This window comes from Molothrus aeneus, chromosome 3 (assembly GCF_037042795.1).
Source record: "Molothrus aeneus isolate 106 chromosome 3, BPBGC_Maene_1.0, whole genome shotgun sequence".
NCBI lineage: Eukaryota > Metazoa > Chordata > Aves > Passeriformes > Icteridae > Molothrus > Molothrus aeneus.
In genome coordinates, this window is record NC_089648.1 from 26,244,575 (window position 1) to 26,258,682 (window position 14,108).

Sequence of the window (14,108 nt, forward strand, 5' to 3'; positions counted from 1 at the left end):
ACCTTCAGGTGCTGTGTAGACATGATCAGTAACTTAGGCAAAAAGTCTGTAGCCTCTTGCATTGGACAGGTTCTTGCCATTGTGAAGAATTAATTTATTTTATTGGCAGTACAGGCAAAACAGCCAGAAGGGAGACCCAAAGGATATAGGCTAAATATTCCCCAGCTCTTAGCAGAAAAGGCATCAATTGCATGATTTCAAAGGGCCGTTGTCAATCTTACACGCACGGCATTTGTTTTTCTCTCTTAATGGTAGTATTGAATCACACCAATTACATTATTACAGTACACTGTGTAAAACATGCTGCTGTTCTGTATAGATGGGTTGCAGTGGATCTGGCAATTATGTCTATTATGAAAAGACACAAGTTGAACATTCGAATGCCCATGAATTAGGGGGCAGGCAGCAGGCACTCATTAAAGATTTTAATTGCTTTCTTTTTCTTCTTTGGAAAAAAGCAGGGGAAGCCATGTTTCAAAGTGAGCAATTAAAGGATACTTCATAGCTAATTGCTGTGAGAAGGGGCTGCTACATGGAATATACTCTATTGTAATTCATATGATTACTTGACGTTTTATTGAGAAACACATCTTTGTACCGTGGTAAATTTAATTTTCTGCAGTGTAACTGTGTGCGTAATAACTGCTGAAGTAATGGCTGTTTGGATTTGCTGTGGCTCTTTTCCTTCCTTCCTGAAATAAACAAGCCATAAATAAATATCACTGATGTACAGCAAATCCTCTGTGGATGGGGGGTTTATCTAGTTTGCAGGTGAGTGTCCTGTGTGTGTGGGTAGGAAGGCCCAAGCTGTGTGCAGCTCAGCACTGTGGGTAGAGCCAGCACAGGTCTGAAAGTCCCCTATGGGGGCATTGTGTGTTTGGAGCCAGACAGAAAAGCCCTGCTGACCCCCAGGTTCTGTGCCCTGTCAGGTTCAGAGACACCACAGGGCCTGAATGCTGGGTTAGCTCAGAGCTACCAGCCTGGGCTGGAGCCCCCTGGGGGTGTGTGGCCTGCAAACAGGCTGTGTCACTGGGCTGCGGAAAGGGGGGCTGAAGATTCTCAACGGCCTAAGTCTGGGCTAGCTGCACAATGTGTCCAGTCTCCCCAGATAGGACTGGTGTCACGTCTGAGCTACCTACATGCACAGCTAATTGTGCCTTATGCATCCCAAAATTTCCAAGTGTGATGCATGTCTGGGTTGCTCAGCTACCTTGGAATACTTAGAAAAAGGGGTATTTACTGTATATTTTTGCCTTTATAATGCAAGTTATGCTAATTCCCAGTGGTGAAACTTGTGTTGGTAGCACTGGTAACCTTCCCCATCCCATAAAACAGCCTTGAACAGAGCTTCTCTAGATGTGACTTGTCATCTCTCTCCATCCTGCTTGTATGCTGTGAAGCATGTCTTTGTGATAGTGGGAACAGCTTAAAGGGAATAGTCATGGTGGGAATGGTGAAAATGTATTTGTAGCTGTGTTTTACTGCTGCTAATAGTGGAGAGGGAGGAAATAATGCAGTCGGACAAATTGAAATTGCTGCTTATGTTATGGATACACTGCTTGAGACCAGTGTTGTACAAATAACCTTTTTTCTGATGGTGTTCAGGAAAATTAGTGGTCTGAAACAACAGAAATATGGGTGTTGAAAAAATGTTGCTGTTAATAGCTTAGAATTTTTTGCATTCTCAAATGCAAAATTATGTATCTCTCTGTGTATGTTTCAATAGGTAAAATTCCCCATCCCACAGAATGGGTGTATTCTTTATTGCAGTAACTCTGCAACTGTTTTGCCCTTGTACTTGCCAGTGACTGTCAGGATTTCTCACTGACAGATTAATATTTACAAAAAACATAAACAAAGGCAAAGAAAATAAAAAGGTTGATGATGATCTGAGGGACAGCAGCCTGCCTTCTGTGAGAGGCAGGCATAGAGACATTCCAGTTTCCTGAGTGGGTTTCAGGAAATAGTGATTCACATTCCCTTCTCTGAGCTCTGTATGTATGCTGCAGTAGTACCTTGAGCCTTACTTAGGACAGTAATTTACCTTATTGTGTTAGAAACAGTCCATATTCTTGCTACTGTTCAGTCAGATTTGCGCCTTTTGGTTTTGGAGTTTGTGGGGTTTTTATGTCTCTACTATAATGTGGGCTCTTGATTTATTTTTTTAGAGCAGCTGGAATTAGCAATTGGGAATAGGTTCGGTATTGAAGAAATTGTTGAGATAGAAGTAACAACGAATTTGCTAGTGGCAACTTTTATGCATTGAAGCATAGAGAGTGATAGATTGCAAAGACCTTCTATGGCTTTTAGATTTAAAAGCTTGAACAAAATCAGCAGGTTTATGACCTTCTTGGAAAGAATATTCATCATGCCTATGCATATGTTGCATTTAACTGCTGTCTGCTTGGGTAAAGTATGATATATACAATATATCATACCGCAGTTTTAGAATGTTGCATCCTTGCAATATGCCCTATATTCCTGCTTTTGCAGGATTGGGGTGTGTTCTTCATTCTAGTACCGGTATCTGTGGCAAAACATGATGGGCAGTCATAAGTTTTGATTAATTTTGTATCTGTGCTAATGCATCCACTTAAAAATCATAGCTTGGTACTTGATGGATACTCAAAAAAGCATCAGGCTGTAGCTGACTGTAATGGGAGGTTGTTGATGAGATTACAGAGCATGGAGGTGCTGTCTCAGTAGCTGTTTGCTACAAACAATTGTCATAACAAGTAACCGGTGCAGAAAAAGCTGCTAATGCTATTGTATATATGTGGGAGGATTCACTTGGCAATAAGGATCATACAGTATATGGCTTTACTTAACTCCTTTTTTTCCTTTTAAAGTAGCAGTCTTATGTTAAATCCAAGCAGAGCTTAAACATGTACTTATTTTTTAATTTTTTAAAATTCTGCTAATAAAGATAGACAAGCTATGCCTCTGTACTCTTGGCAGAATTTTTGAAGTAGTTTTCATTCTGTCATGCATTCTGTTTTTCTGAACTATTTTTTTAATCATGAATTGCATCTTTTGCAGTAGCATGAAAAAGAAAAATGCCTTTGTGGCTCTAGGAGTTGCTGTAAGTTTATTCGTGCAAACACTGGACTGGGTCTGATCTGTCAGCTTGCCTTTAGCTGCAGTCACCATTTAGCTCTTGGTTGAGATTGCATTAGTTGTCAGTAATTTTGTTTGCAGTCTTGGCTGGAGGCTGTGATGAAGAGTGCTTGGAACTGGGGCATTACACAGATAAAATCATGATGAAACAGCTGTAGCTTAATCACAATGAAGTACGCGTGGGCTTTAAGGGCTGCATATTCTGGAAATTTTTATTGCGCTTAATTCCCATGTTTAACCTTTTTACAGAAAAAAAATCTCACCACAATTAGAAAGAAATAGGTGTAAGATTATAGTTGTATTGTAAAATAAATCTCATAACCTTCCTGTTTCAAGGAGGGAACATTTTGTTTGCCTTTGCTCAAAGTGAATTTGCTGGCAATTTTCTTAATTTTTCTGATGTTTTAGATGTCTAGACTCGAGTGTCTGATGTTGCACCCCTTTCAGCTGAGGAGCCCAGGGCAGTGTGTCTGTGTTATCAGATGGTGCTCAGGCTCAGTGGCATCCAGCACTGCCTCTCCCAGAGGCTGGGTAGTCTGGGTGAGGCCCTCTGTGTTTGCAAATCAGAAGGACTTTTCAGTTTACTCTGGAATTGTAATCTCCCTCTTTGTGCTCAGAAAAGCAGAAAGGGCTGGGATTCGGAGGTAAATCTGAGTCTGTGGCATGTGGTATTTTGGGACATAGTCAGAAACTGCTGAACTGATTGGTTCTGTCAAAAGTAATGTTTCTTCCTGATCTAGGCCCAGCAATGTACTGATAGATTAGAAAAATTAAGACATGTTTTATATTTGACAAAACAAATTTGTTATTGCATTGCCCAAACCTTTAATTGCTTTAAGCTGATGACAGGCAAATCTGATTACTTAGGCAACCTGCTCAAATTAGGCAATAAAAGGTCAGTACCCAAAAAGAACAACAAAAATGGATGCTACGTGAAGAAATCTAGTGTGGACACAGAAGATAAATTATCAACCTCGGAAGCAGTTATCACAGTTGGAGGCAATAAGGAAGATGGTTTAAGGATGACCTTGAATTTCTAATTAATGAGAAAATAAGGAAGATGGTTTAAGGATGGCCTTGAATTTCTAATTATTGAGGAAATGGGATCTGGTAGGTCTGTTTCATAATGCTCTAATTCTGTGACACAAATCCAGATGAGATATGTGTAGCAGTTCCTTCCTGTAGGTACAGCTATCTTCTCGAGTTTCCTTCATGTGGGTAGAAAGCGGCTCTGTGGAAGCACCTCCGTTATGGTGGGATAAACTTTAAAAAAAAAATCTTGAGATGATTTTAAACAAAATGCAATGAGTGGTGGGTGTAGCTTCCTATGGAGGAGTCAGTTTTGTTGTTCTCTCCTGGTTTCTGATGGCTCTCTTGTGTGTGCGCAGGCGAACCGGGACGCAGTGATCAGCCGCGCCCCAGAGCAGCAGGATGACCGAGCCGTCAGCCTCCGGGACGCCTCTGCAGTCTACGACCTCCTCAGCATCACGCTGGGCAGAAGAGGGCAGTATGTGATGCTGTCTGAGGTACCTCCCTCGGCCTCTGCCCCTCTTTGTGGTGGTTTGTCAGGGAAGGTGAAAATGGAGTGTGCTTTCAGCAGAAACAGCTGCAGAGCTGTGGCTGCACAGGCCAGAAAGGCACACAGAACTGTCTGAGACATTAATGTAATGTATATGTAGGCACTTGAAAAAAGTGGCTGCCTTTTGAAGCGATGATGTACACTAGCAAGTCCCATTAGCTGAGAAGTGTAAATGTGTCTTGGTTTGGAAAGACAGGAGTCTGCTAAGGAAGGCAGGAGCCTGAAATGGAGAATGTAAACCCTCCCCACCCCTCTGAATTGCTATAAATTTTAAATTAAGGGGCTCTCAGGCAAAAAATATGGGAGCAGGAAATAACAGTTCTTTAATAGGGAAGAAAAATAAAAGGATAAAATAAACAATGCAGTACACTAGAACAACACTGACAGAGTCAGAACCCAGCCTGACACCCTGTGGGGTGTGGATAGCAGTCCAATTGGAAATGTGGCTACAGTCCTCCTGAAGTGTCAGGTGTGGTTCTGCTGGAGCAGGGGGTCCTGTAGAAAAGGACGTGTTCTTCCTCCAAAGATCCAGTGGAGGAAGAGGCAGCTGCTGTTCCTTTAGGGAATCCAGTGGAGAAGCTGTGCTGGTGTCTCAAAAAACCTCCAGATTATATCTGGGTAGCAATGCTTGGCCCCTCCCTCTGGGTGGAGCATCTCACAATGGGATGCTTTAGTTCTTATCAGTTGTGCAGTGACATTCAATAGTCTGTTATCATCAGATGTCCCCTCCCAAGGGAGGAGTGATTGTGGTCACTCAGAGAGAGAGATAAGGCAAACTGCCCACTTGACAAAAGACATCTGCCATACACATGGTAATAGAATACATCTTGCCTTGCAATCTGGAACAAAATTGTGTCATTAAAGAAAAAAATCACCTGGGTCTCCAGGGCCACAACAGATTGTTTCCTGACCCAAGCAGCAGTCTTGACAAAAGGTGTAAGGAAGAAAATAAATAAAGTCTGATATTCCTTTCATCGTTTCTTTCTCAGTGCTTGGAGAGAGCCATGAAGTTTGCATTTGATGAATTTCACCTCTGGTACCAGCTTGCCTTGTCCATGGTAGCTTGTGGAAAGGTAAGGTTCAAACCAAAGGGCTCAGAAAGGGCACATTTTCCTCTGGAAGAGTGGATCTGGATTACTTGCTTGAATGTGTAGAGTCATGTGTGGGAGTAGGTGCCAGCAGGCAGGTCTGTGAAAGGACAGTGCTCTCCTTTTAGTCTCTGATTTCACTTTGTGATGAGGAGTGTGTGTTTGGTATTGAGTACTGTTCTTTCTGTGTAGTGTTTTTTTTCTCATTACCAAGGAGAAAAATGGATTTTGTTCATAGCTGTGGGTTGAAAAGCATTATACAGCTGTCCATTGTCTGCAGGTTCAACATAAATGGGCTTAGTATAAGAAAGGACTGATGTATAAAACTGCCATCAGTTCACTCTGTGTCTCTGGGCAGTTGACTTAAGCTGTGGTTTCTCCATCTGTTAAAGGAAATGTAAATGCTTTTTCGTAGAGAACTTGTAAGGTTTAATATTTTTGAAGTGCTTGGTGTAAAATGTGCTCTAGAAAAAGAAAATATGAATGTTGGCATGGTCATGTGTTTAAGCATAAGTGGTTTTTTAAAATTAGTGTGGTATTTGTGAAAGTCACAGTAAACCACTGAGATGGCTGAAATGTGGTTGTGAAAAGTAGGCAAAGGTAACAGGAGCATTTCTTTATTAGTCTTAAAATCGTGGACTTCCTGTAGGAAATGTAGATGGTACAAAATGTAGCCAGTTCATTCTGGAGTCCCCACCTACACGTTTGGGAGGTATGAGCAAATTGATGCTGTGCAGTAGTAGGCCACTAATTTTGGTCCTATATTCTGTGTCCATGCAGTGTACAGGAATCCATATGGACCTGAGTGGAGACCACCAACTAGCACTCATTTGCCAAATTCCAGCTACTACTGGTCTTTTATGGCTGTAGGCTGAGCTGGAAACAGTGGCCTTGGCATGGAAATAAGAGATGAACCTATGCTTTTGCAAAGAAGTTGTCTTGTGATGTATAAGTGGCTGCAAAGCTTGGAAGTGGTCTGAAGGAATACCTTCACTTTTGTGAGCATAGGTAAAGCCTTATCTTGGAAGACTGTCTGTTGTTAAGCATTCTATTTCCAAGAAATGGTAGAACAAGGAGAGAAAGTCTAATAAAGAGCATCAGATGTGACTAAGGGTATAGTAAGCAGTACTATGGAAAGACTGAAATGATTTTTTCACCTTAAAGGGAAGGAAAAACTCTGAGAGAAGTCTGCAAGAGCTTTTAAAAGGAGGGATTGATCTTGTCTGTGGTGGTTAGGACAAGATGTGATTGCATCTAATTGCAACAACACAAGTTCATGTTTCTTATTAAGAGGCAAAAAATAAGGATAGCAGGACACTGGAAAAAGAGTGCCCTGTGGAAATTGTGTGGAGCCCAAATCACTGGGGATCTTTGGAACACCCTAAGCAAAGCTGTAGTGACCCCTCTGTGAGGCACCAGGGGTGTCTTCTGTGGGACCTTGCAAACTCTGATTCTGTTCTGGGACTCCATCATTGTCTCCTTTTAAATATAACAGATCTGGCTGATTTATGAGATACCAAAGCTTTGGCAATGCATATTAGATCAGCAGGGAGCTGAACAGAGATCTTGAGTCAGAAGGAGCCTCAGAGATTGCTACAGAAGTTCAGTACAAGCATTGCAAAATCCAGTTCCAAGCTTGAAAACAATGGCTAGACTCAGTCATGTGTAAGGAAACCCGAATGTACTGGTGCAATACTTTAACAATGAGCTTGGTGCCATGATGCTAATACCTCGCACTGACCTATTTCAAGTGGGGGCTTACATGTCATGTCCAGCTCACCTTGGAATTCAGGGGGAGTTAGCACAGTCCTACCCTCTGTGTCTGTGCAAATCCTGCAGGTACCTGAACCCTTGATACTGAGGACAACAATGATACACAGGCCATGACAGAAAGGCATGGAATTCTACCATGAACATGGGGTTTGTCTGGGAGTTCTATAGGCTTTACAGGTTGTGAAACCTGGTTCTCAACAGCAGACAATGCTATAGCTCTAGTAGTCTGCTAGAGAGCAAATGAAGGATTTTAACTGCTGATTTTGAGAGTGAGTGAATGCAGAGAATAATTGTGCTTCAGTTTTAGGTTAGCATAGGTTAGGAGAAGTGGGGCCTGATCTTTAGTTTCTAACAACTTGAATGGCAGTTCCATTCTTGTCCATTCTGTGTTTGTATATCTCTTCACCTTCCCTACATGTTACAGAATATTTGTTACTTAGATATTTGTGTTGCTCTTTATGTTTTTTATTTCTATAGTTGTCCTATCTTTTCAGATTTTCAAGTACATCATGTATCTTTGCCTGTACTTTAACTATTTACAAGGTAAAATGTCCTGATCTTGCTTATTGATGTAAAAGTGCTAAATGTTCTGAGTGAGCCCTATATGGGTCAGAGGGAATTCCCTTACCCAACAATCCCATCTGTGCTGTATTTCACTTCTAATCCCAAAGTATTCCCTGAGGATTCCTGTCATATACTCTGCAATGCGTCATCGTGCTAACGGGAGATGTGGCATACATTTTTATATTGCTTTGCAGCTTGATAGCAGGACAGAGTTCATTTACAAGCAAGTGCTCCAGTGTAGCAGAAAGAGCTGATGAGAAAACAGTATGGTCAGTCTAGACTGCAAAATGCAGAGTACACTTGAGCTTTTATAGGTGAAGATCTATTTTCACCTGTCTCAGTCACAGCCAATTCATGATCTCATTTCTTGGTAATGAAACCTCACATCCTGCAGCATTACTTGTTCTGCAGTACAGCAAATTGCACTCATAAATCCTGGGCACGACAGGAACAGTTTTATCAACCCGTAAATACTGGAAACTTTGGTTTCTCTTTTTTTGAAATATGTTCTTAGGATTTTCAATTCTGACCTTAAAAGTGCCATAAAATCCTATCTTGCCCTCTATTCTACACTGAATTTGACTAGAGATATGTTTTATTTGTATATTCAGACTAAGTCAATTAAATCAAATTTCAGTGTAGTTTCTTCTGCCAGACGAAAAATTGCCAAATGGTGGTTGTCATTTTTCAAAAGTGATCAGTCTGAGTGTCAGGCCAGCCACCTTGGCTCATTACCACACGTAGGCTTGAGTTTACACATTATTCTGAAAAGCACGTGTCTTAACAAAAATAGGCACATCACTTCAGTGAGTTCCTACAGGCCTTCATTTACCTAAAACGGTAAATGAAAAAACTCAGGGAAGCATAACCTTCCTGTCTGTCTTTTATCCACTTAAGTGGTGGAAATAATGGAGTGGCAGCAATTTCACTTTCCTGTGTTTCTCAGAAACTTACATCATAAGAGAGATGGTGTGCTCTGGTTGTTTTTTAACCCATTTTTAGGAATGCCTTTTATATTGAGCTCTATTCACTGAACAAGAGAGGCATGTATATCTAAATGACAAAAATTCGCCATTACATTTGAAATACTTTTGTAGACAAATATAGATGGGAAAGGGAAGGAAGTGCTGGGATAACCTAGACAATGGCAAAGACGTGGTGGGAGATGTCCTGTGTCACCAAGTGCAGTTCTGAATAGGCCAAAGATGTTTAAATCATTCTAATGCAGTAGCCCTGTTCCTGTGGTGCTGAATGCTGAATTCTTCACAGATGCTTTGAGTTGCTTCTGCTGGTTATAACCTCAGCTGTGTGGCAATATCAGCTGGAGGCTGAGTGGGCATTGCAGCGCCCTGCCTCGGCTGCCGTGCATGGCCAGGCTGGAGGCTGAGTGGCAAGTGGTGTAATAGCTGGGTGCCATCTGGCAGGGTCCTCAGGCAGTGAGACAAGCCACTGTCCTGCTGCCAGAGTCAAAACAGTGCAGACAGTTGCATCTGCTCGTCTCAAGATTTTGAAAAAGTGACCAGTACTGAGCAACATGGGGAAAGAAAGCACCAAACTGGCTTTCACAGAGTGGAAAAGACTTGGTAGCATTCGCTGCAGAGAAGAGAGGGAGCTGCTTGGGGTAGATTTGTTCTCTGCTGCTGCTTTCCAGCTAAACAGTTTTCCCTGGAGGTTGTGGAGGTTACCAGCACACAGCTCTCCTGCAGACTAGGGTAGCTTTACCGACATCTCTGAACTTGGAGGCAAAATTGTCAGTGTCTAGATGATGTATTACAAGCACAAGGGATGTGTAATAGGGTCCTTGTGCACTCACAAGCATTTCCTTGGCCTTGAACCAGTTGGATCAGTTACATGCTCCTTTTTCAGGTCCCCTTCCACACCTACTACCCTCACACAGGGTAGAGCCTGGGTGTCCCAAAGCTGGAGCTTTGGAAGTAGAGCTGGAGCTCCCTGGGAGTAGAGAAGAAATGCATAAGTGAGTAGGCTCTAGCTTAAGTTTATGGTACTTAAGAAAGTCTCCTAGGTCTGCATCGTGAGTGTTAAAATACATGCCTTGGACAGCATGAAGCAACACTGATGCCTGTCTTTTGCCTACCATACAAGGAGATAAGATTTGTGTTTAATGATACTAACTTGCCATTTTCCTAATGGTAGTGAGGGAGGGATTCTTCAAGGATAGCAGTGAAATTATTCTGTGAACACTGAACTGAGTTTGTGTAGCCTAAAAGTGCTGGGTGTCCTAGTTGAGCCATTCAACTCTCATGAGTCTTAATCTTTAAAGTACAGTGGATGTTTATTGTTGTTAGTGTATGCAATGCATAGGAATATTTTCACAGTTGTGTTCAATGTCTCTGCCTGAAGAAACCCCACAACACAACTTGGTTGGTGAGTGAAGAGCTTTAGGATGTGTGTTTCTGGAGAGGAGGAGTGAGCAGTAATATAGCCTTAGGCCAGCTGATGGAAGGCTGGAGTATCTGCTAGGAGAGGATAATTGCTCCCACCCCTCAGCTGTGTACTCACTGAGAGGCTGAGGTGCCTCAAGAGTGAGTAAAGGAAGAGCTTGGGAAAAACTGAGGGGTCTGTGGGGAAAAGCCTCTGTGAGAGCTCAGGGGAGCTGGAAGCTGGAGGCAAGGACTGTGCTCAGCAGGCCTTGTGCTGGGGTTGCTGATGTGTTCCTCTGGTGCCTCCCACACAGCTCTCCAGCCCTGCAGAACATGGCCAGATCAGTGCTTGCCTTGAAGACAGCAATTGTGTGACTTCAGAGACTGCTGCATTGTTGCTGACCCTCCCCAGCCCCCTCAAGCCCATACTGAGGGCAACACAGGAGCAGTGGTCAGCACTGCCATGTGGATGGATAGACCTGGCAGTAGGGGATGCTCCAAGCATGATACCTTGCAAAATGAGGCAGCTAAAGCTGCTTTCAGCTACACAAAATGCTCCTTTCTGCTTTTAGCCATTATGTTTGTTCCTCTTTAAGGCAACAGGGAAGAAAAAATCATGCATGTCTACCTGAATGGTTTTCTTAATCATGTAATGCTTCAGGAGGTATCTGGTGTTATACAAAGGGAAGTAATTGAATCCATCTTGGCATCTGTCATTCAGCTGTGTTTCTGAGGGACTCCAGCTCTTCCCAGAGCCAGTCTTGCAGTGTCACTGTGCTCCCTTTGGCTGCTCAGCAATTGGAGATACTGCAGTCTTGCCCAAAGCTTGTGCTGGCAGCATTTTTAGGGTTTTGAAACCAGTCTTACACAGACATGAATTCTGATTTTGGAGCCCTTAGCAAGTTGCTGATACACACTGGTCATAGCCAAATAATGACAAGCTAATGTCTGAGCTGCTCCTATCTGTGCTGCACCCAAAAAAAGGAATCCTTCACCTTATTTAAGCAGTGCAGCAAAAGCAGATGTCTCTAAGTGCTTCAAGGAGCTTCAAGTTTGACTCAGCCATGCCTGTATTGCCAACATACAGCTTTCCAGAAGGTTAGAAGGAAAGTTAAAAATATATTTAATACATAATTCTGCAGCAACAGCAGACAAATTTTATGATTTAGGCTGTTCCTTCTGTTGGTATCCTTGCAAAAGCTTAGGCTGGTTGCTAGGCAACTGACATTAAAAAAAAAAGTACATTTCTCTTTGTATTGCAGGCAGGAACCTTGGGAGCGGCAGAGGCCTCGGATGGCTCCTTAAATAGCATTGCTGGGGAATGAAAGTTAAAATATTGAACATTCATTGGTTAAAGATCCTGTTACAAAGGTCAGCTATCTTGGGGATATTCAATAGTTTGGTTTCCTTTGGTGCAAAGGAAAGATTAGAAGGGAGTTTGTCTGTGTGCTGTAGATAGTACAAAAATGGAAATTTCCTAAGATGCCTGACTGTTGAGCAGAATACCTAGGTGGGCTCTATAATTGCCTTCAGGCTTAACTCTCTTTTCTTGACAGAAAGTGTGAAGTGAGGTGTTTGTCACATTAGCAAGTACAAATGTGTGCTTATAGATCTTAGAATGTAAGAGGTGCTTTTAAGAGGGAGTATTTGAAGCTGCTTAACTCCAGTGCTCTAATTTGATAAACACAAGGTAAAAGAAAAGGGATGGAATCAGTTCCTGTGTTAAGAGAAGTAAATGTCTTAGGGGAATAATGTTCATGCTGAGATTCACAGAAATTTCTAAATTCCGTGAAAGCTAACAGCAAAACTACTGATTGCAGAGTTCTCAATTGCTTGCTCATTCTGTCATCTTTCTATGTCAGTTCAAGGTCATTTATATCTAAATGGCTGTGAATCCCAGGACACAGGGAATAATAATTCTTGCATTGGGATGAAATATTTCCTCCACTTCCCCACAATCCCTTTGAAATAGTGCAGTTTTTAGACAGGATGATGCAAGAAATACAGCAGCACTAGTTGTGGAAATTCATTTGTGTACTAAACTGCCAGGTAAATTGAGAAGGAGGCTGTCTACCAACCCACCATCTTGAGGAACGTTTTTTCTTCTGGCTGAAAAGTAGCAAAGAAGCAAAAAACTAGGGAGGTTTATGGAACCTGTGCAAGAGAAGAGCAACTGTTCATGGCATGTCACAAGTCTGTCAGGCATTATTTACTGTCTGGAAATTATTCTTCCTTTTACTTATATCTGTGCTTTCTTTATCTTCTAAATATTAAATGGCTCTCTTATTTCCTTCTCTGGTTGCTTTGGTATGGTGAGAGAGCAAAGGAGGGGAAAGAATGGGAATTGTGTTGGAGTAACCCAGAAAAACCATTTGGGCAGTATCTATGGGTTTACCATAACTGATGGCAAATTCTCTCAAGCCATTTGGAAAAGAAAGAAGGAAGATGAACTGTAGGATGCTCTTGGTTCACTTCTGCTCATGTGCAACCATCTTTGAGGAGTATGCCTCCATGCTTCATTATTGAATTAGTAAATAGGGAGTGGGAGTTGTGTTCTGTGTTTGGATAGTTATTTTTCTTTACATTTTACTCCCTTATAGGATTGAAAACCATGGCTGCCATAATTATGCAAGGGGAGAGGTGTCCTCTCCATCCTTCTCATTCTCCAACAGCTTCCTTGTGATTCCTTGCTCTAGATGAGAGGCCAAATGAGACCTAGCTTTCTCAAGTCCTAGGGAACTGATTCTAGTGCAGTCATTATAAGCCAGCAGTTAGCAAGTTAAATAGAAACGCCATAAATCTTGGCTTGAATCATTATGTGAGCCCCTCTGAAGCTCAGAATCATGAGTGGGAAGCATGTGCTCACTTGGAATTCAATTTCTGCTCTTCTCAAAACTTGCCTCACCAATAAATCAAATTATTATTGCCTTGCAGTGAATCTCACAAACAATGCACTTCGCTGCCTGGTCCACCCACACTAAGTGAAAGAATATGTACATTTTAATTACCAGATTATTTCAATGTTGCACAAGCACTGTTTCATATTAAATATTTTTACAAACCAATGATATTCAATAATGAATGTTTGATATTTTTTCCCTGGCTATTAATGTCTGTAATTAGTATCTTTAAGAAACCTTGATATTACATGTCATGCCAGTCTCCTCTAAGTAAGGTCACTGTGGGAGTGGGATATTATTTCTCCTGTCATTCCTTGACTAATGTTTTCATCATCTGTATAAAATATCTGCTGAGTAGAGTAAATTTTTCAAGGTGAAATTATATAATATCTCTTGAATTTTTAAAATGCAGCTGGGGAGAAAGGCGTCATGTCACCCTGTTTCCAAAACCACTTTGCTCCATATGTTTAGCTGCAAATTTTATAAACTTCTTTAAAATGACATAACTTTGTAAATGTTTTAGGAGCAGTGCAGAAACTGTGCCTCTTGCTCTGTAAATCCATGTTCAGAAGCTCTCGAGTGCATATGTAATGAAGTGACTTGACACCTGGGGTGTTTGGGTACAGGCACAAGGTGGGACCTTCTCCTGTGCAGCACTCAGTAGTCACTGCTTTGGAGTGGCCTCCTGAACAGGCCTGGGGCAGGA

General features: G+C 41.9%; 1 protein-coding gene across 1 annotated transcript in view; it reads left to right on the forward strand.

The window, feature by feature from the left end:
* Nucleotides 1-14,108, forward strand: part of TTC7A (tetratricopeptide repeat domain 7A) — a 171,475-nt gene that overhangs the window by 38,122 nt on the left and 119,245 nt on the right. Inside the window, exons 9-10 of the mRNA XM_066546525.1 lie at nucleotides 4,506-4,643; nucleotides 5,686-5,769. Of these exons, the coding sequence (XP_066402622.1) occupies nucleotides 4,506-4,643; nucleotides 5,686-5,769 (222 nt within the window). The remainder of the gene's footprint in view (nucleotides 1-4,505; nucleotides 4,644-5,685; nucleotides 5,770-14,108) is intronic.